Source organism: Sinocyclocheilus anshuiensis, unplaced genomic scaffold (assembly GCF_001515605.1).
Source record: "Sinocyclocheilus anshuiensis isolate Anshui unplaced genomic scaffold, SAMN03320099.WGS_v1.1 scaffold470, whole genome shotgun sequence".
Taxonomy (NCBI): Eukaryota; Metazoa; Chordata; class Actinopteri; order Cypriniformes; family Cyprinidae; genus Sinocyclocheilus; species Sinocyclocheilus anshuiensis.
In genome coordinates this window covers 146,230-168,048 of record NW_015542341.1, presented here as the reverse complement: position 1 = coordinate 168,048, position 21,819 = coordinate 146,230, and the positions used below count along the sequence as shown (strand labels likewise).

The 21,819-nt window shown below is 37.7% G+C and overlaps 1 protein-coding gene across 1 annotated transcript in view; it reads right to left on the bottom strand.

Annotated features, from left to right (window-relative positions):
- Window positions 1-12,773: 12,773 nt before the first annotated feature.
- The window catches only part of LOC107691213 (voltage-dependent T-type calcium channel subunit alpha-1G-like), a 135,060-nt gene continuing 126,014 nt past the window's right edge, over window positions 12,774-21,819 (bottom strand). Inside the window, exons 34-37 of the mRNA XM_016489712.1 lie at window positions 21,136-21,258; window positions 18,447-18,636; window positions 18,205-18,374; window positions 12,774-14,078 (exon numbers count right to left, since the gene is read on the bottom strand). Coding sequence (XP_016345198.1) covers window positions 13,221-14,078; window positions 18,205-18,374; window positions 18,447-18,636; window positions 21,136-21,258 — 1,341 coding nt within the window. The 3' untranslated portion in view covers window positions 12,774-13,220. The remainder of the gene's footprint in view (window positions 14,079-18,204; window positions 18,375-18,446; window positions 18,637-21,135; window positions 21,259-21,819) is intronic.

Genomic DNA, 21,819 nt, shown 5'->3' with positions numbered 1-21,819 from the left:
GATATCGTCCTCTTTTGGAAGGCCAAACAAAGTAGTTTCACTTTCACAACGAAACACACAGCGTCTTCACGACATGGTGGCAGCAACAATAGGCTTGTTTGAGAAGCGCCTCGCCTCGCCTGAAATGTAGGCGAGAGTAGGCGGCTGCAGTGGGGGAGGAGTGAAATAAGCGCAGTCAAGACGGACAGTTCTGACCTCTCGAATTGAACCGATACCAACGAGATCAAAGACAGATATCGTGTTATTCTCACTCATGTGCTGTGCTGCTGATTAACATGATATAATTTCAGTTCTGTTGCCTTTATATACAAATAAATATGATGAACAAGACACTCAAAGTGTGTGCTATTTAATTCCATACGAAAGGCGTATTTATCATAAATTTTTACTTTAATACAAACAGGTATTTTAGATTTTTATAGAAATGTGACAACAATCACATATCTCACACAGAGATCGCACTGTCATAGTGTTTGGGAATATTCATGCATAATTTAAATACTTAAATCAAATGAAACCAGATAAAGAAATAAAATATTTTAGAAGAGAACGCAGCATCACGGTTGTCTGAACCAATGAGCATTAAGCTGTGTCGTCAGTCAGTCGTTTCCCATCATGCTTTTGATCAGCGCAGTCGGTGGAGAGCAACTGCGCTCGACTGCATAATCCGACACAGCCGCCTCGCCGTCGCGAGAGTTTTTTGGCACACGTCAGCATGACATCAGAGCAAGTCGGACGTAACTCGGACATATTTCTAACTGGCATGCATCTCGCGGTGATCACCGGTGATCGGTTCTGTGCAGATTTTGCTCATCTCAAACAAGCCTAACACTACAGCGAGAATAAAAGTTACGCCTTATTTCTTTGCGTGAACATTTGGGCGGCGTTATGCAAATCTTCCCACATCGTGACGTAGACATGTGGGGGCGTGTTAGAACGAGCCGTTTTAGGTAGGCGTGGTTGACTCTTAACTTTTATAAAGAATATCTCTTTGGATTTGAGACTTTAGTCTTTGCAACTTTACAGATCTTCTTTATGCACCAAGAGCTTGTAACACTTCAAAGAGAAAAGAAAAATTGAAATTGCATCATATGACCCCTTTAAAAATACAGTAAAAACAGTAATATTGTGAATAATTATTACAACTGTTTTCTATTTTAATATATTTTAAATTATTTTGGATTATTTGATGAATAGAAAGTAGTTCAAAAGCTCAGCATTTATATGGGGGGAAAAGTCCTGAAAAAACTCTTGAATATAAGTATTCATTACTATATACAATTGTTTTTGTTTAAAGATTTAACATCATAAAAAATTGCTAGATTTACTTTAAACAAGAAAACAATCTTAATACAAAGTATATTCTCTGAAAACAAGTAAACTTATTATCAATTATCTTATGCAATTTTGCTTCTCAAGTACATATTGTTTTGAGGATGCTTTGATTTTCTTACTAGAAAACAAGATAATAATTCTGATTAAGAACATTATTGTTATTAGGGGTACACTGAAGGGTAAGAGGGGCCTGGCCACTTGAGCTAGAAGATAAATTAAATGATCACAAACAAGATTAGTCAATAACAGACCAATTCAAAGAGAGAAACACATTACTCATCTCTGAGGGGGAACAGCAAATCCCTGAAATACCTCTCTATTTGTCCTCCGCAAAGTGATTAGTCAAAGCTACAAATGAGATGCAAACATCCTTTTTGAAAGCCTAACCTAAACTACACTGCACGCTCTTTGCACGCATGAATTGTGAAGCTCATCACGATTGCACTAAAACAACAGGAATGCTTAATGCATGGAAAGTATGGCAGCTGGTTGTATGTGAATTATTGAAACAACTCAGTGACATGGAGTCTGCAGGAGCAAGCGACACTCTAACAGACTCTGACACAAACCTGATCCCGCCCCAGGCTATTTAGTTTATTTACCTTAACTTAAACGAACAGTTCACGTGATTCTTAAATACACAAATATTCAGAAAATAAATGTACACAATTCTTTAATATTTTAAACATAGTGAGACTCAAATCTCATTAGTATATGCGTCACATATTATGAGTCAGGTTTGATGCCCTTGGTTCACGAGGGAAAGCTTTTTAGTGACTAATAAGTTGAAATCTTTGAAGTCAGACTCACTAATGTATGACTTTATTAGACTTGAAAAGTCCCAGCTAGCAGAGAATATTCTCAGACCTTTGGCTAACATTCTGGCAAGGTTCTCTCAAAATACAAACGTTCTTCCAGTAACGTTAACAAAATGTTCATTCAGAGTTATCTGGTCTTTAATAATGTTCTTAAAACATTAGCATGGAAACATTATTTATGCATCGTTCATGGAACTTTTTTAAAACATTAGCATGGAAACATTATTTATACATTGTTCATGGAACTTGTTTTTTTTTTTTTAAACATTTTAGTTGGATGTTCCTCTGACATTTTTTAAATGTTACTAGTTTTAGAAGTAACGTTCCCATGATGTTTGCAAAACGACAAAATGTAATGTTTCCTTAACAGTTTCGTAACCAAGAAATCTGATTTATATATATATATATATATATATATAAACGGACATTTGAACATTCAGGGAACATTCAGAAATAATGTTTGTATAACTTAATGGGAACGTTCGCCAAAACATTCTTATCTTTGTTAGCTGGGAAGTAAAATTGACAGCCCATAGTAATTGTAGGCTCTCATATTGTGGAAAAAAAAAACAGCATTAACCTTCCTTTTCTGTTCTTCAGAAAAAACAAAACAAAAAAAAATAATAATACTTGAGTTTAAAAATTAGTAAATATTTAGCACTATTCCTTTTTAAATTATCCAATTATAATTATTAATCATAATAAAAACATTAGTGTTTAGTATAATAATCCATCTCATGGACAAACCTTTATATACAAGTATGACATGCTGGAGGTTTCAAACAAAATGGTGACACCAAAATTTCAGAATATTGAAGGGTACAGTTGACTAGACCCCTTGTGCCAATACATGAAGAGCAAAATGGAAACTGGATCATAATACGCTGCAGTGTGAGAGCAGCCTAAAGGATTATTGATCCTACAATAGTTTCATCCCACCCACAGTGAGCCAAGACTGTTTGGATCGGTGTTATATCAGGTTAGAGAACTGAATTCTGAAAAGGAGCACCTCTAGAATTCGCAAAGATTGATTTCAAACCAATTGACGTGTTTTATCTTTGTATTCAAATCTTTTAAGTTTGAATATAAACTCACTCCTGGCTTGAACAGACATGTTTTCGATGTGCAGATGGACATGCTGGGGTGCCTTTTGACAGTATAAAGCTAAGCAGAGAATTAATGTGATCAATGTCAGAGTGTCACAGCAATCTGAATAAACTGGTACTGTATGAAAAAGCAGCCAGAGGTCCCAGCAGGACTAGCAAATCAGTGAGCTGTATCACATTTGTCGCATTGCCTTATGGACCCCATGAAGAAAAAAACCTAACTTTGCTCTGGTTTAGATTTTGTTATTTCAGAAAGGATTTCATTATTTTTGACACATTGCAGGAAGCCCAAGATTTTTGCTAATTTTAAGTAACCAATGTATAGTCAAATAAACTGTATTTGAACAAAATGTAATAGTTATGATGTATTTCAGGCTCTTTATTATTCAGGTGCAGTACACTGTCATGTCTTGTTTTCTCTAGATCCAAAATGTCAAACAAAATGTCAAGATTTTCCCATAGGACAACACTATTGTTTTAACTGCTTACGATCTAGAGTGGTATTGAAGGTTTATCCCCTCAAGTGAAATCCGTGATGCTTTCACGCTTGTCCTCTATCAGCCATTAATAATTCCTGAGGTGTCACACTGTCTTAGGAATTGAATGAATCATCAGAGGTTTTCACAATGTGGAGAAAGTCTTTGACCGTATATGGGTTGCATTATATACCAAGGGAGCTGCAGGAGCTCAAGGGAACTCAGTCATCTATCTTCTATCTTTAGCACTTATCATGCAATGTGAGACAGAGATCCTACATTCAGAGAAAAGTACACGCAACTTCTGAGTACCGCATTTAAATCTCTTTCAGAAAAGGTCTATCACAGCGTGTAAATACCGCACTGAAATCTATTCCGTGCTGTCTCACGCTTGAATGGCTTAAACACTTTAATATTTAAACTGACAAGGCTTAAAACACGTGAGAATGATAAACTTTATTGAGGAAGCAGCACTGGTCCGATTGTTCAGATAACGTTAGGTGATTAGTTAAACACTACGTCCTGTTAACAGCAGGAAAGCTAATTGTATTCGCAGGTGAACATAAAATATGATACATACAACTGGTGAACCAGTCAATGTAATGCATATATCTTAATGGTCTGACATAACAATAAAATGCGACATGAATGATTGTCTGGTTACATCACCTTGCGAAGTGGAAACCACTTTACTAAATAATGTTAACTTAACTGACTGCTTCACTTCCACTTTAAAATGTAATTTATAGAAATAAATATCCAATATATTTATAAAAAAGCATTCAAAATACATTTACTTGTCTTATATTAAGACTTGGGTTAAGAAAAATAAAAAAATTGTGTTATTTATATATATATATATATATATATATATATTACATTTTAATTGTTATGTAAGTGTAAAAAAATTTAAGTAAATGTTTAAAAAAATATATCAAATGAATGCAGCGCTTGGTGAGCATATAAGAGATATGCTCTTTCAAAAATATTAAAAAAAAATAAATAAATCTAGCCAATCTCAAATGGCCAAAACACTAATTAACAATCTGCAGTGCAGTGTCCATTTATACGTCCTCAGCTTTAAAAGATATTGTGGATTTTAACAGATTCTGCATTTCCCTTCTTACTCTAAAACAAATCTTGCAGCAATCCCTTAAAAGGGAAAAGGCAGTTCCTACAATGGCATTCCGCTTATCATCTCAATCTATTACATTCAAAGAGTTCAACAAAGTTTGGCAATGTTCCCAATATGTGTGGTCACTGATAGGGACACGAAGAACTACATGGCATAGACCTTAACAACAGGAAGTGGAGGAGATAACATCAGCAGATGCTGTAACCCTAGCCTCCTATCGCATTAATGTATGCCACACACAATGTACTGCACACAAGTCTGAACCAATGGCCTAAACAGGCATACAGCACTAGTGTGTTCACCATAGCAGAGCTGCTGAGAATAGAACAGAGCTTTTTGCTCTTTTCTTTTTCTCTAGAATAGGCAAATTAATGGCAGTGACCAAATGTGCTGAATAACATGAACTTCGGCTTGGGAGAGCTCCATTTCTGTATACTGTTAATGTTATTTTCTAAAACACTGTTATATGAAGGGTGTCTGTTATTGCATGGCAGAAGTGCAGGATTCCTCCTCTTGTGATTATCTTGGTTGGATCAGCTTCTATTTGGAACAGGAGACACAGCCTATTAGTCAGCCTGTGTTTAACTCCTTCAACCATTACGTAGGTTTAATAGGCCGGGGTGATTTGGGTGACTGTAAATGAATACAGGATGGCAGGGTTATAGGTTTTTGATGGCTTGTGAAGCACTTTTCTAAGGGTTTGGGGGTTTTAGCATCTCAATGTTTAGTGATCTCCTTAAATGGTCTCGTACTGCATAGTGCTGATTATTTGTTTAGGGCTGAGATACAGCATGAGCATTTTTAAGGGGGATCATGTCATAAGGAATACAATTTTCCTTGATTTCCTTGACATTTCAGAACTCAAACCATCCTCCCTAGTGCAAAAAGGGCTTGTATAGAAATCAAGGCCACAAACACACTCGTTTTCTAATGCAGCTTTGTGACATCACACGATTTAAAGCGTCTGCATGTAGCTTTGTGTATTTTTGTGATTGAGTTAAAAAAAAACTTCATTCTGTTTTGGTTTATCAGTGGAAGATAAGAAACCACACAAACCTTTAGTAAATTAAGAAACATCATGTTTGTTCAAAAGTTAGTGACAAATGTGTAAGAAAGCAATTCACCCTGGTGCCAGTGGTCTAATATAACATCTCTCATTATTCAAGCACTTTGGTGCACTCTTAATGGCAATAAATAAAAGGGTTTTAGAATGTTGTATGGCCCAATAAATCAAACAAATAAAAAAAGTCACAGATATTAAGAAATGTAATGTCTGGTTGACATGAAACAATTAAATTTTAGGATAGACCTGTCCACAGAGATGGCAAACTGACTAGATCTCATATCAGATTTTGTCATATCTCATATCATCTCATATCAGACATTTCTGCACAGATGTGCTGTTTTTAACAATCTCTTCGATCTCTCTCTCTGCTTTTTAAATCTAAAATCTGATTGTGTTTTTTTTAATGTGTTTTGTTGGCAGGTGATATAAAACAATGTTATTCTGTTCTTAAAACACGCTCCAATATTCAGCTCTTGAGCTTCTTCTACTGTATATGTAAATGCATATAAAATTCATCATGTTAACAATTTCTGGAAGACAAATGCATCCCTTTGTGTTTACTGCTCTGCACTTCAATGCGATTAACATTACTTTTTTGGTATTGAGGGCATGAGTCATGAGTATTATCCTTCACTTTTAAAATAAATTTTTATTTATTTTGTTCCTTGGATACTTGTGAATGTAATATAAAGCTTGCTGTTTTTCTTTTAACAGGATAATTAAATTTTGATGTTTTTTGTACAGACATCATGCAATGTCAGGCATTGGTTATGCTATTGATTTCTTGTGCACCTCACTCCACAGAATAATGATGGGATCTTGGATCGATCTTTATGAATTTCTGTGCACTAATTTATTGTACACATGAGAAAGAATGAGAAATGAGGACAAAATGGGAGACTTTGGAATAAAAGCACTGACAGGCAGAAAAATAAATAATATAAAACATTTGAGAAAGATAAACTTGACTATTTTTTTTGACTATCATGCACTAAAGTGTAATTTTGATGATATCTTTCAACATCTGAGTGAAACTTATCAAAATCCATTCACAGGTCCAACAACAACAACAACTGCTGTTGCCCTAAAAGACCCAACAGGTCCCTAGGGTCCTGAACCGCCAGCTCTAGGGAACCAGGGACAGTGCCTCCAACAGGATAAAGACTTTACCAGGCTCAAACTGGGTCCCCAGGCTAGATCGCAGGGTCCCAATTCCTGAACTCCTCATTCAAGACAAGACAAATGGCGTTAAGGTATGTGCAACTGAATGATAGTTATAAATGCCAAAGAAAGTTAATGCAATGATATTTTAATCAACAGTGGGGTAATTATTCCACATTATCTATCACAAATCAATTCTACCTTTGAATTATTGCTTCTTGGTTGATACTGTTTGTTATATTTTCAAAAATGAATTCTATCCTCATTCCATCTTTTTTGGCGAACTTACCAGTACATTTTCTATTAAGTTTATGGACTTTTCCTTCAATCTTAAAACACTACACAATGCAATGCATGGTTTAAAATACAAGTAAAAAAAAAACTGTAAAAAAATCTGTATGGAAAGTTCCTTACATTGGGCCATAGTACATTACATTCCTAGTACACTGGGCTGTCTTTTTCTGACTTTTCTTAGAGTGTACTTTCTGGAAAAAAAAATCCTCATTCTTATGTAATATATTGTAAGCTTTACAGTGGTCGCACAAAATGGCAGATCTATCAATCTCAGTAGATAAAAATATAGAAATGATTAAAAATAAAATTATATATATATATATATATGTGTGTATGTATGTATGGCTGTCCATGATTTCAGACAGCTGTTTGACATCAAATCATAGGTTACATCGGGAGAAGATACCTTACCAGGCTTGTGGTGTTCCAAGTGCAGACTGTTTCTGTTGGCCTCATTTTAAAAGCTCTTTCTGTATAAAATTACCTGAAGCAAGCAAAATTAAGAAGGATTTCTTAAAGTGAATGACCTGAAGGCTACCTTTATGCCAAAGGAGATTACTTTGACTTCATGAAAATATTTAAATGTATTTTTGGAGGAAGCACAATTTGCTCTTAATTTTTTTTTTTTTTTACATTTTTTTCCTTTAATGAATCATTTCAGATGACTTGTTCGCCTTCAGTTTCATGTTCTAATAGGCAAGAAAATTCTTAATAAATGTATTTTTTTAATTTGCTTATGTGCTTGGGAAAACATGACTCAAGTGGTCTGGTTGTACACTGTTATCAAGTTCTATTATCTAACCTCCCACTCACTTAACTTCAAGACATCATATAAAATAGCTTTTATCTCGTACAGGTAATAATGTCAACAATGAAACAGACTCTTTGGTGGTGCATCTCCTTACGCTGCAGTATATTAGAATTTATCAAAAAGAATGTTGTGCAGTTGTAAAGTTAGTGAGCTGTTACGCCCCAGAAGCACTGAAAATGAAAAATGAAAGAAAAGAGATTCTGTTATTCCATTTCTTAGGCTTATTCCAAAATTGACAACATATTTGGCTTAAGTAAACGCAAAATCTTTTTGTGTTGAAGCATTTATTTGGAGGAGGTCATGAATGGATTTCTTCTGGCTTTCAGAAACACATGCTCTTGCTCAGCGGAGCGCCAGAGCAACATTGATGAGCACACACTCGCCATAGCAACTCGGCCAATCACTGAGGACCTCACAAAGAGTCTTGATGACATTTTGTCTGGTAAACAAGGCCTTTGAGTTTTTAACCCACCTCAAAACATCCCTCGAGGTGATGTTTCCCCAAATGTTCAATTTTCAGCCAGGCCATCTTATCACAGTCTTCAACGGGAACTGCGTCATGTTTTGGAAGTCGAATTGATTGAGTCAGCGTATTCAGTAAATGAAGTCATCATAGATTTTCCAATACTCATCATCTGCATGGAGGGATGGACAGCTTGAATATCGAAGGTCCTCAGCTATCAGGCTTCATTTTAGGAGTGGGAACCCAGGGAGAAGCCAAATTGCTAACATGATCTACATGCATAGAAGCACAGTGGAGGTTAATTGTTATTTCCTCCTGAGGATGTTTACCAATATCTTCAATGTTTTCCTTTTCCATCTGGTCACTCAAGCTGTTTTCCAGGATTTTGCGGTTTAATGGAAAAGCTGAGTGGGAACATCATCATCTCAGTGTCAGTGTTTTTACTCTGATATGTTAGCCAAATGTTTGAAGTAACAAAGTATTAAATAATATAGCAAACAGATGGCACTTTCCATTTGCATTCTTTTGTTTTAGCATCACCTTGGTCAAAATAATCCACACTAAAGATATCCTACAGGTAGAATTACACACCACTAATAAAGCGTTTATACGGTAACCAAATGTCTGGTGCACTGCAGAGTTGTAGAATATCAAGTGCTTTGCACATCCTACAGTAATTATGGACACCATCATGATGCATACCACTCTCAATGCATTTTGCACATGCATAATTCAAGTGGGACTGGAGAAATCTTATGTAGATTGCTGAAGTGAAGCGAGTAAATCATTCAGAAATTGGTCCAATGACAAAAACAAGGTTCAAACACACCCTGAAGCCATTTACAAACAGCAGCCAAAGATTTGGACTGCATCCACGGCTTTGAAGCAAAATAAGGGTATATTACAGAGTTGGACCTTGTGAAACGCAAGCTTTCCTGAGTTTGAAAGGAGCTCTGCAGATGTGCCGATTAGCTCTCATGAAAACCAAAGGGAATCGCTCCAGTGAGCACTTGACAACAGCTTCAATCAACACGCATTTCGATTCTGAGTGAGACTTAAGTGTAAGAACTAAATGTACCTTAACTAGCATGTGTGTAGTGTAAAATATAAGGGTAGGGAGGCAGAATATGTAAATAACCTCTTATATATTCACTTAGGTAGTGGTTCTCAATAAAGAAGACTACTAGAAGGCTGCAAGTATTTCAAAGCCATTTTAAAATGATCTTTCAAAATAATTCATAATAAACTTGATGACGATAATCTTTGCACGGTAGTTCTTAATTTAAGTCCTGTTTATCAGGTCATTAAGAGCAGAGAGATGAAAGCTGTGTTTCTTGTATATTAAATACATTTACAAAACTTTATTTTAACAAAGCACCCCATTTTCTCATAGTTTACTCCGTGTCCACTCTCGACCTCAATGCAGAAATTTGGTCGTGTGTTTCTTTTTGCTGGTCCTACTGTGCAGACAAATCTGCCCAGCAAAATGGACAAAATGTCCTCTCAACATTTTAATTCAAGAACACAAAGTTCTTGAGACTTCTTTATTGACAAAATGTTCAAATGTTTTGCTTTTCTCAGATTTTTTTAATGATACAATTTCACACAAATATTGTATGAGCTGTACTCATAATATAGCATTTATTTCACTAAAGATAACCTGGTGTTCAAAAATGTGCCAAAAACAATCAGAAATTAAACCAGAGTTCCAATGAAATGTAAAAGAAATGCTTATCTGGTTTTCTGTGGCTTGTGTGTTTTTTGCAGTGATTTTCTGCTTCATGAATTCAATTAATGTAAGTATTTGTTCCCTTCTGTCTGAAAGACTGTCATTAGAGTAGCACAATCCATTCTGCAGATGTGTTCAATAGACTCTTTTGTCAGGGCACACCAGTCTAATACTTGTGCTTAAAAATCAAAGTTTAATGCTTTATTTTAAGGAGATATACAGGTGCATCTCAATAAATTAGAATGCTGTGGATTTGCTTGACAATCCTCATAAGGCTGCGGTTCTCTCGGTTGGTTGTGCATCTTTTTCTTCCACACTTTTTCCTTCCGCTCAACTTTCTGTTAACATGCTTGGATACAGCACTCTGTGAACAGCCAGCTACTTTGGCAATGAATGTTTGTGGCTTACCCTCCTTGTGAAGGGTGTCAATGATTGTCTTCTGGACAACTGTCAGATCAGCAGTCTTCCCCATGATTGTGTAGCCTAGTGAACCAAACTGAGAGACCATTTTGAAGGCTCAGGAAACCTTTGCAGGTGTTTTGAGTTGATTAGCTGATTGGCATGTCACCATATTCTAATTTGTTGAGATAGTGAATTGGTGGGTTTTTGTTAAATGTGAGCCAAAATCATCACAATTAAAAGAACCAAAGACTTAAACTACTTCAGTCTGTGTGCATTGAATTTATTTAATACACGAGTTTCACAATTTGAGTTGAATCACTGAAATAAATGAACTTTTCCACGACATTCTAATTTATTGAGATGCACCTGTATTATTATCATCATTATTATTATTATTATTAATAATAATATCATTATCCCTACAAATACATCCCGGCACTTTGAAAAATATTTTCTTTCTTTTTGTCTTTGTTAAAACAAGAAGGCTAAAAATATCCTATGGTGAAAAAATAAAGCAAACGACAAACGATTTAAACATTGAGAAAAAGAGAAAATCACAAAAAGACACAAATAAAACTATATAACAAAATCGAAAAACGAAATTCTACATCCTTTACAAACACTATGGCCCAATAATTTAAGAAAATAGTGTCTCTGAAACGTTCATATTGCTTTATACCTTCATCAGTGCCCTTTAGGGAGTTCAGCAATACAGTGCTGTGAACGGCCAGAAGGGGGCACCCTCCCCCGGGCTCTGCGCTCACCTCCACAAGGAGGTATCTTTGAGGAGAGAGAGTCTAGTTATTAGCTTGTTTAATCCTCAGCAAAATGTATTTTTGTGTTCTTTTGGCAGTAGAGAAAAAAAATACAAGGTATAGTTACTATTCCTCGTGATCATGGAGTATTCATCATTGTTGCATTTAGCATTATTACTCTCTAAGATATTATTACTATTACTATCACCATCACGGATACACAGAGTGCACCGTGTGTCATGTGCGTGCGTGTGTGTGTGAACGTGTAAGTCAAGTGTTCAGTGCTCAGAGCTTGTTTTCTCAAAAGAGAAGCTAGGCAGAGTCAATAGCTTGGAGTTCTGGACGCCCTCTTGAGGCAGCCCATCTCCAGAGGAATACGACAACTGTAGCCAAATTCCTTGACACGTCTGTGTGTGGTGGCTCTTGATGCCTTGACCCCAGCCTCAGTCCATTCCTTGTGAAGTTCACTCAAATTCTTGAATCGATTTTGCTTGACAATCCTCATAAGGCTGCGGTTCTCTCGGTTGGTTGTGCATCTTTTTCTTCCACACTTTTTCCTTCCGCTCAACTTTCTGTTAACATGCTTGGATACAGCACTCTGTGAACAGCCAGCTACTTTGGCAATGAATGTTTGTGGCTTACCCTCCTTGTGAAGGGTGTCAATGATTGTCTTCTGGACAACTGTCAGATCAGCAGTCTTCCCCATGATTGTGTAGCCTAGTGAACCAAACTGAGAGACCATTTTGAAGGCTCAGGAAACCTTTGCAGGTGTTTTGAGTTGATTAGCTGATTGGCATGTCACCATATTCTAATTTGTTGAGATAGTGAATTGGTGGGTTTTTGTTAAATGTGAGCCAAAATCATCACAATTAAAAGAACCAAAGACTTAAACTACTTCAGTCTGTGTGCATTGAATTTATTTAATACACGAGTTTCACAATTTGAGTTGAATTACTGAAATAAATGAACTTTTCCACGACATTCTAATTTATTGAGATGCACCTGTATTATTATCATCATTATTATTATTATTATTAATAATAATATCATTATCCCTACAAATACATCCCGGCACTTTGAAAAATATTTTCTTTCTTTTTGTCTTTGTTAAAACAAGAAGGCTAAAAATATCCTATGGTGAAAAAATAAAGCAAACGACAAACGATTTAAACATTGAGAAAAAGAGAAAATCACAAAAAGACACAAATAAAACTATATAACAAAATCGAAAAACGAAATTCTACATCCTTTACAAACACTATGGCCCAATAATTTAAGAAAATAGTGTCTCTGAAACGTTCATATTGCTTTATACCTTCATCAGTGCCCTTTAGGGAGTTCAGCAATACAGTGCTGTGAACGGCCAGAAGGGGGCACCCTCCCCCGGGCTCTGCGCTCACCTCCACAAGGAGGTATCTTTGAGGAGAGAGAGTCTAGTTATTAGCTTGTTTAATCCTCAGCAAAATGTATTTTTGTGTTCTTTTGGCAGTAGAGAAAAAAAATACAAGGTATAGTTACTATTCCTCGTGATCATGGAGTATTCATCATTGTTGCATTTAGCATTATTACTCTCTAAGATATTATTACTATTACTATCACCATCACGGATACACAGAGTGCACCGTGTGTCATGTGCGTGCGTGTGTGTGTGAACGTGTAAGTCAAGTGTTCAGTGCTCAGAGCTTGTTTTCTCAAAAGAGAAGCTAGGCAGAGTCAATAGCTTGGAGTTCTGGACGCCCTCTTGAGGCAGCCCATCTCCTCCTCCACCCAAATCAAATGAGTCCTTGGAGTCACTGGAGGGAGCGCGCCTCCTCAAGCAAGTGTCCCGAATTGGCAACGGGGGTGGCACCATCCCCAGAGCAGCATGAAAGCCTCCCGGAAGCTCCAAACCCTCGGGCGGATCCACAGAGATGCACGGCGGACTCATCTTCTTCTTGCGGGTGCGTGGTGAGGACTGCTGCTGAAGGCTATCGGCTCGTGAGACGAAGCCGGAGGAGCTCGAACTGCACTGGGGGCTGCTTTCCATGGACGAGTACACCTCGATGGAGTGCCGACGTGGGTCGTCAAGCCAGGACAAGGGCCGTGGTAACAGCAGAGCTCGCTGGCCCTGAGTGTCCACGCTGTGGTACTTCTTAAGCTGACGTCTTGCACCTTGATCTCCTGTCCCTTCTCCGATCCCATCGTCGCTCCTCCCTGCAAGCCCCGCTCGGATAATTCGGGATACCTCCTGATCCACCGAGTCCGTTTCCTCCTGCTTCCTGGCGGCTGGAGATGGGAGGGGTGGAGAGCGGGAGCGCCTGGAGAACACGTTGTACTGGTCGTAGGGGTTGTGCTGTGTGTGGACGCTAGGTCGCGACGGTTTTGGGGAGGCGCCTGGTGTGGCAGGGACCAGAAAGAGGGAAGGCTGGTGCTGCTGCTGAGGTGGAAGGTTGACGGGGGGGTCCGACAGTTCCCTGAGCCCCAGGGGACCCTCGTTTTCCCCTCCCTCTGTGTATAGAGTCTCCTGAGAGTCAGCACTCACTGCCACCTGAAGAGAGCAGGGACGGGAGGAGGTGAGGGGAAGGTAAGGGGTAACATTAGGGATTAGGACATGAACAGGTGAGAGGGAGACTGGTTAGTATGAGATGTTAGGGGTGTAAAAGCCAGTGGAAGGGGAGGGGAGCTGTGGAGTTAGAGTGGAGTTCACCATTAGCATTGCACTCCACAAGCTCTCTGCTTCAAAGGATTGGAGGTGAAATTAGAAAAATAGAGAGACTGCCTCAGGGCATCTGTTTTGAATGCATTCATTGCCCCAATCAGAGGTAGCCAACATTTAGAATCTGATGTTGGTGTTCTTCTTTTTTAAAAGTTTGTATCAAACTTGAAAGTATCAAATGAAGTAAATCGCCACAAAATGTACCAAAACGTCCCGGCCACACATTAAACCTTTAACTGACAAAAATAGTGCTTAAATTGTGCTAGAAAGTTCAATAAAACTTGCGTAATAGCAGTTACACGTTCTGAAGTAACATTCTTAATACAACAACCAGTTAACCACCAGTTGAAAACATTCTTAGACCTTTCTGTCTCATGAGCGGTCCTAGGGATGGGCTTCCAGGGCCTATGCTCCAATTGTTTTTGAGTTTTGTGTTGAGCAAATTGAGCAATTGAGTTTTAATGTCAGGTCTCTAGTCATCTGCTCTATAAATCAGACATAATGAAGAAACTAGAGGATCTATTGACTTTTTGGTACGAGTTGCACTCCATCCAGATGCAATAAGCACCAACTATTTTACAGACAGAACGGAATATACTTTTGTACTCAAGCCTGACCATTTGCAGCTCTTGGAAAACTCTTTTATAAAGACCATGACCAAGGCCATGAACTTCACAAACTTTGGTAATGCAACAATTTTTCCCTCAAAAACGCTCATATAAACAGCTAACTAACTTAACCAAAACACTTGCAATGACAAGTGAAAGTCATGACACTACTGTCAACCTCTACACAACTATGGAAAGACTGAAGGGATGCATGGAATTTTTGGCATGCATAGAGATGAGACCTTTTCATTTTTTATATCCAGTAATATATAAATATTTACTTCATAAAAATGATACCTTACTTTAAAGTTTATATTATTCTAATATTTAAACAAATGATGATTCATATGTATCCTCAGAGGTTTGGGCAAATCATGAATAACTCCTGACCCTTGAACCGCCCCTGGACCTTCCTATTGCTTTCACTAGTAGGAAATGTATGCTGTGTGCACTTTCAACAAAATCAGAAAGTACAGGCTATTGGAGAAATTGGCAAATAAATAGTTGTCTTCCTTTTGCTCTATATCTTTTGTCTCCACTTTGACATGAACTAAACTGACACAATGCCTGAGTAGCAGTACTGTACATGCTACTGCGGTGGGTGAAGTCACGTAAGTGAAAACTAACAATATCAATTGCACTTTCAGAGAAAAGTTTGTAACAGATGTACTGTTTTAACTAGGACAGAGAAACATTTACCCTACAAAACTACAGGCACTGTTTGGCAGACTGCACTCTGAGCCACTGGGCTACTGCAACAGACCACAAGACCCATGTCTCTTCCTAGGGTCTCCTCTCTCAGAATTCTACATAAAACTGTCACTTTTTTTTTAATCAAGGGAGTCCGAGAGAGGCACTGGCCCCAGTAGGAGAGAGGTGGGTGGGTGTTTTGGGAGGGGCTAAAGATCACGAGGAACCATGTCAAATTTGGACAGTTAGCTAACATTGAGTAAGAGGCCGAGCCATAAGCGTTCCTGTAATATGTTGAAACTGTATGATTGAAACTATGCTGCCCCCTAGTGGCAGGAAATTTATTTTACATTTGCATGACAAATGATTGATTATAAAGACCATGACCAAGGCCATGAACTTCACAAACTTTGGTAATGCAACAATTTTTCCCTCAAAAACGCTCATATAAACAGCTAACTAACTTAACCAAAACACTTGCAATGACAAGTGAAAGTCATGACACTACTGTCAACCTCTACACAACTATGGAAAGACTGAAGGGATGCATGGAATTTTTGGCATGCATAGAGATGAGACCTTTTCATTTTTTATATCCAGTAATATATAAATATTTACTTCATAAAAATGATACCTTACTTTAAAGTTTATATTATTCTAATATTTAAACAAATGATGATTCATATGTATCCTCAGAGGTTTGGGCAAATCATGAATAACTCCTGACCCTTGAACCGCCCCTGGACCTTCCTATTGCTTTCACTAGTAGGAAATGTATGCTGTGTGCACTTTCAACAAAATCAGAAAGTACAGGCTATTGGAGAAATTGGCAAATAAATAGTTGTCTTCCTTTTGCTCTATATCTTTTGTCTCCACTTTGACATGAACTAAACTGACACAATGCCTGAGTAGCAGTACTGTACATGCTACTGCGGTGGGTGAAGTCACGTAAGTGAAAACTAACAATATCAATTGCACTTTCAGAGAAAAGTTTGTAACAGATGTACTGTTTTAACTAGGACAGAGAAACATTTACCCTACAAAACTACAGGCACTGTTTGGCAGACTGCACTCTGAGCCACTGGGCTACTGCAACAGACCACAAGACCCATGTCTCTTCCTAGGGTCTCCTCTCTCAGAATTCTACATAAAACTGTCACTTTTTTTTTAATCAAGGGAGTCCGAGAGAGGCACTGGCCCCAGTAGGAGAGAGGTGGGTGGGTGTTTTGGGAGGGGCTAAAGATCACGAGGAACCATGTCAAATTTGGACAGTTAGCTAACATTGAGTAAGAGGCCGAGCCATAAGCGTTCCTGTAATATGTTGAAACTGTATGATTGAAACTATGCTGCCCCCTAGTGGCAGGAAATTTATTTTACATTTGCATGACAAATGATTGACTAAATGGCATGTCTGAGAAACCAAAATATATATAAATATTTTAATAATGTGATGTATTATTGTTGTTGTTTTTTAATGATATATATATATATATATATACATGCTATTTTGTAAGTTAATGTTAAAAACAAGAAGCTAAAGTAATACAGTTTGAATACATATTTTTGGAAGATTTTCATATATAAATCATAATCACCATAATTAAAATTATCTGTGTTAATGATGTAAATCCAATAATTTAATTCCCCTCGATCTTTAACCTGCAGTTTTGGCCATTTCAGTAGCCATGGTGAAATGCGTTGGGCTGGAGGAACGGGATTTCAGGGGTGTGGTAGGAGAAAGAGGGAAAGATTTGGGGATGGAGTTCAAGGATCTGTGGTGCTGGAGGCCAGCTGAACCAAGCAGCCCATTCCGGCTCTCTCAGGAACAGGAGTATCTGTGCCTCAGGAGCAGCTCGGGGTCAGGCTTGAGTTGTACCATGCTGAGCTGCTCAGAGTAAGTCACATTAGAGGGTACGCAGGTCAAAAAGCAGCAGAAAAAAAGGAGAGAATGCAGGAAGGATTTAGAGAAGAAATATACTAGCCAGAGGGAGAGATCAACAGTGCAGATGTGTCAGACTTCATACCAGTCACATTCCCATAAGTCTCCAATCAAAATCCATAGACAAGGAATATTACGCATTATGAGAGAAGACAAGCAGAGAGAACTGCTGTTACAAAACCTAGTGAGCTGCCTACGGAGACAACACAGTCATATGCTGCTCCTGATACTGAGGTTATTCCAACTTATTTTGATGCTTAAAATAACTAAATAACTTCAGCCAGATTCTAAAGTTGCATCCCAAATGCAAATGTACTATACTATATAAATATTTAAATTGAAAATTGTTATTATAAATTATAATAAAATACAATATTACGGTAAAAAAAAAAACTGTTACAAACATTTACAACATTACTGTTTTTACTGTATTTTTGATCAAATACAGTACATGCAGCCTTGGTGAGCATAAAAGACTTCTTTCAAAAACATTTTAAATATCTTTCTGACCCCAAACTTTTGAATGGTTGTGTATGTGGCAGTTGAATATATAAGAAGTATTATATTTACTGAGGCAGCTCACTAGGTTTTGGAATTGAGCTACTATGTGCAGTCAACAAAACCAGAGTGCCTCAACATTTGTTAATAGAACAGACTCTGTAAGCAAAACACATTTTAAAGAAAGCAATGAAAGGACTGAGAAGACTGAACCTGAACTGACCTGTCTGCGTAGGGTTCGTGAGAGAGTGTGTGCCCGTCGAGGTGGGGGGATTCGTGGGATGCTCTCTGAGTCTGATAGGCTATGAGGACTGATCGGTCTGAACAGATCGGTGAGCACAGTCAAGTGTTGTGTGGGTTCTTCTGTTTGAGACTGGATAGAGCCTATAGAGCCTGTTGAATTGATATTACACAATTATTGATTTTTGTATAACAACCAAACAGAAATAAAATGCAGTGCTCTACCTGTTTGAGCGAGGTGAGGTGAGGTTGTGTGGGTACTGTGGGTTGAGTTGGGCTGCAGCGGCAGGAACATGTAGCTGTCATTGGGCAGAGAATGTGTACGGCCCACTGAGGTCTTCTTCACGTACAGTAAGTGCTCATCCGTTGGCTCGTCTGGCTGCTGGGGGTCTGTGGGACCTGCTGGAGCTGTGGTCTGAGGGGCATTAAAAGAGATGCAAGTCAAGGTGAGAGCTGGTACTTGTGTTTGGAGCATCAGGGGCCCTTATGAACACATGGACGTACACGCACACACATTGTACCTAATACATAGAGGTTGGACTGGTTAGCATACAATGAAAGGCAAACATCACTGTGCACTAGACACAGGGAGGAGACTGATCAAGAAACATGTTCCCATAAATCATGTTGTATGAATGCAAATGCATATTTCTTATATGAATATGTACATCTAATTAATTTTTCATATCAATGTATTGTATACTGTATATACATTTAAATTACAGATGAAAGTATGAACATTCGCTATAATTTTTCTTTTTTTTTTCTTTTTAGTGAATTGCCTCATCCAGTTCACAAAACCGAATGATTCATGAATCAGATTGAATCAGACACACTGACTCCGTTTGGAAATTTTGGTCTGTTAATCTGTTAAATGAGTCTTAAGAACCAAAAATTATGATACTTTTTGGTATTTTTGTGTCATTTTTTTGAAGTAATACTCTTCAGAATTTCTAATTTTCATGAAAAAATGAAAGAAATACGGGGTTGGAATGACATGAGATTAGTAAACAATAGTAAGAGTAACCAATAATGACATTTTTTTTTTAACAATTTTTGGTGAATTTTTCCTTGAAATAACACTCAGGCAAGTCCACATATTCATATTCATAGATTTCAGTTGTTTTGTTAATATTTGTCCATTATATTCTGATCATTATTTGTGATTAAATGTGTTTTGAGTAAATTTGCTCCCTTCCACTTTATAGTATTTAATCATTCTTTGTGGGTAACATTTACATACCCATTAAGATTTATGGTGGCATTTTTATCCTGCTTTATGGACATTGTGAAGTTATGCACATCTCAGTGAACATTGTTCTGCCTTTTTTCATCCACATAAATACAACAGAAAAATGAGAACCGGCTGGATCTAAATCTCACTCATCTGAGAGATGCTATGCATAAATTATTTATGGATCTATGGGCATAGTTCTGAGACAATGAATATGAATTCAATTGCGAGGTGACAGAAACCATCAGCCTCCTCCCTTCAGAAGCTGTGCCCAGAGCCTGTACTACGGTAGCTGGCAGACAGCAGAAGCCGACCCCATACCACACTCCTGTATTCTTTCAAGAAGCATGGTACTAGGGAGAAACTTCACTTTTAATACACAAAAGATAAGACATAAATAAAACCATGAAACAAAAACAAAGAGACACCGGTAGATATGCAGACCGATAGATTGAGGATGCAAACAGGAACATCTAAAAAGTATGAAGAGACTAGATGGAGAAGAGATTCAGAAATGGCCTTTAGACGTGTGGGAGGAAGAATGGGGACATAGCTGCAGAACAGGAAAGGAGCAGATTGACAGGCAGTAATACTACTCTACTGGACTGGACTGGACCATACAAACACCAGGCTGGTGCAAAATGTACAGAGAGAGGGAAAGAGAGAAAAAGAAAGAAAGGAGCGGACGCTTAGAAACCCCCAAAGCTTCCAAACGCACTTGCCTCTCAGCTCTGCATAAAGTGATTATGAAGAAGATGCTCTACTTTTACAAATTAATCAGACTACCAAGTGTCAGAAAACAGATTACTGGCATAGTTTTGGTATAAATCAATCATACATCCCTGGCATGGCAGATATTTAATTAGGTTTAATACCTACTTATATTTAACGTACAATAACTTTCAAAAGTTCAGTTAGATTTTTCTAAGCACATTATTACTTTTATTCAACAAGTTTTCAACATAATAAAAAAATGTTACTTGCGCACCAAATCAGCATATTACAATGATTTCTGAAGAATTACGTGACACTGAAGACTGGAGTAGCGACTCTTTCAGCTTTGCCATCACAGGAAATAAATACTGTTTTAAAATATATTAGAACAGAAAAAAAGTTAAATTGTAATATTCTATTTTTTTTTTTAAATGCAACCTTGGTGAGCACAAGACACTTCTTTCAAAAACATAAAAACACGTACCGATACCAAACGTTTGTAACTGCAGTGTAAATAAGTAGAAAGTATAGTGATTAACATCAGCAATTGACAAAATATTATATAAATGTTATAGCATTTTGTCAGCTGATACTAAAATTGTTTGTCACTGGAAAACGTGCATAATTTAGTTTTGCACATGTTGGAAAAACTGGAAAACTACTGCGAAATGTAGTTGTTAGGTTAGTAGTGTCACTGTGATTTGAAACTTTTAGCAGTAACTCCACAAAATCGGGTACCACAAGAAACCAAGGGGACTTTCAAGGTGCCACTCTGAAGAACATTTAGCTAAAACTGTGTTGTAACTAGCTTAAAACATTTAACTGAGGAAATCTATTACAGGGCCTATAGGGCTGAAGTATTCAGGGTCAAATACTGAAGCAGGATGGAGAGGGCAGATGTCTTTGGAAGCAGTGTAAGGCTGAGAGGCAGGAGTGGAAAATGAACATTGCTCTACTGTTAAATACATTGCACTCCTGACTGGTAAGTAAGAGGGGGTTAAAATCATCTGGGACAGAGTCATCCGTCAGAGCTAAGGACCAGGATTTCTCCGACGCCAGAGACAGAGCCTCCATCTCGGCTAGAGGAATCTAAAGAAGAAGAGACGAGCCAAGAGTGAGACGGGCAACCAGCACATGCATAGATAGAAGACACGCACAGACCATCACACAGGTTAGTGCAAGTGAATTAATACAACTAAAAGTGGTGAAGTCAGTTCTTTTTTGTGAACATAACAGTTCAGTGTGTGGAAACTGGGGTTGTGTGCGATTTGGATTTGGATTGAGAAGGTATTTTAAATTCCAATTCAATTCCTGAATTGATGTAGCAAACAGGATGGAAGAAGTGCAATTCAAATCTCAATGTAAGGAAGTAGAATTAAAATTCAAAGAAATTCATTTAACTAATTTTTAACTAGCCCTCATCCGTCCCTCGGTTCATTTTGACCCAAAACTAATTTTTAAAGATTTTTCTTTAAGCGTTGATCGTTATGTTCTGAGACTTTTTTTACTTTTGTCACACTTGAACCGGGAATACATGAAAACAAATTTGAGTGAATTCGAGCAGTTTAAGTGGGTGCTATAAAAAAAAAAGTATCAAAAGTGTCCCTTGCGGGTCATTTTGACCCGCCACTGGAAAAGCATGGAATTTAC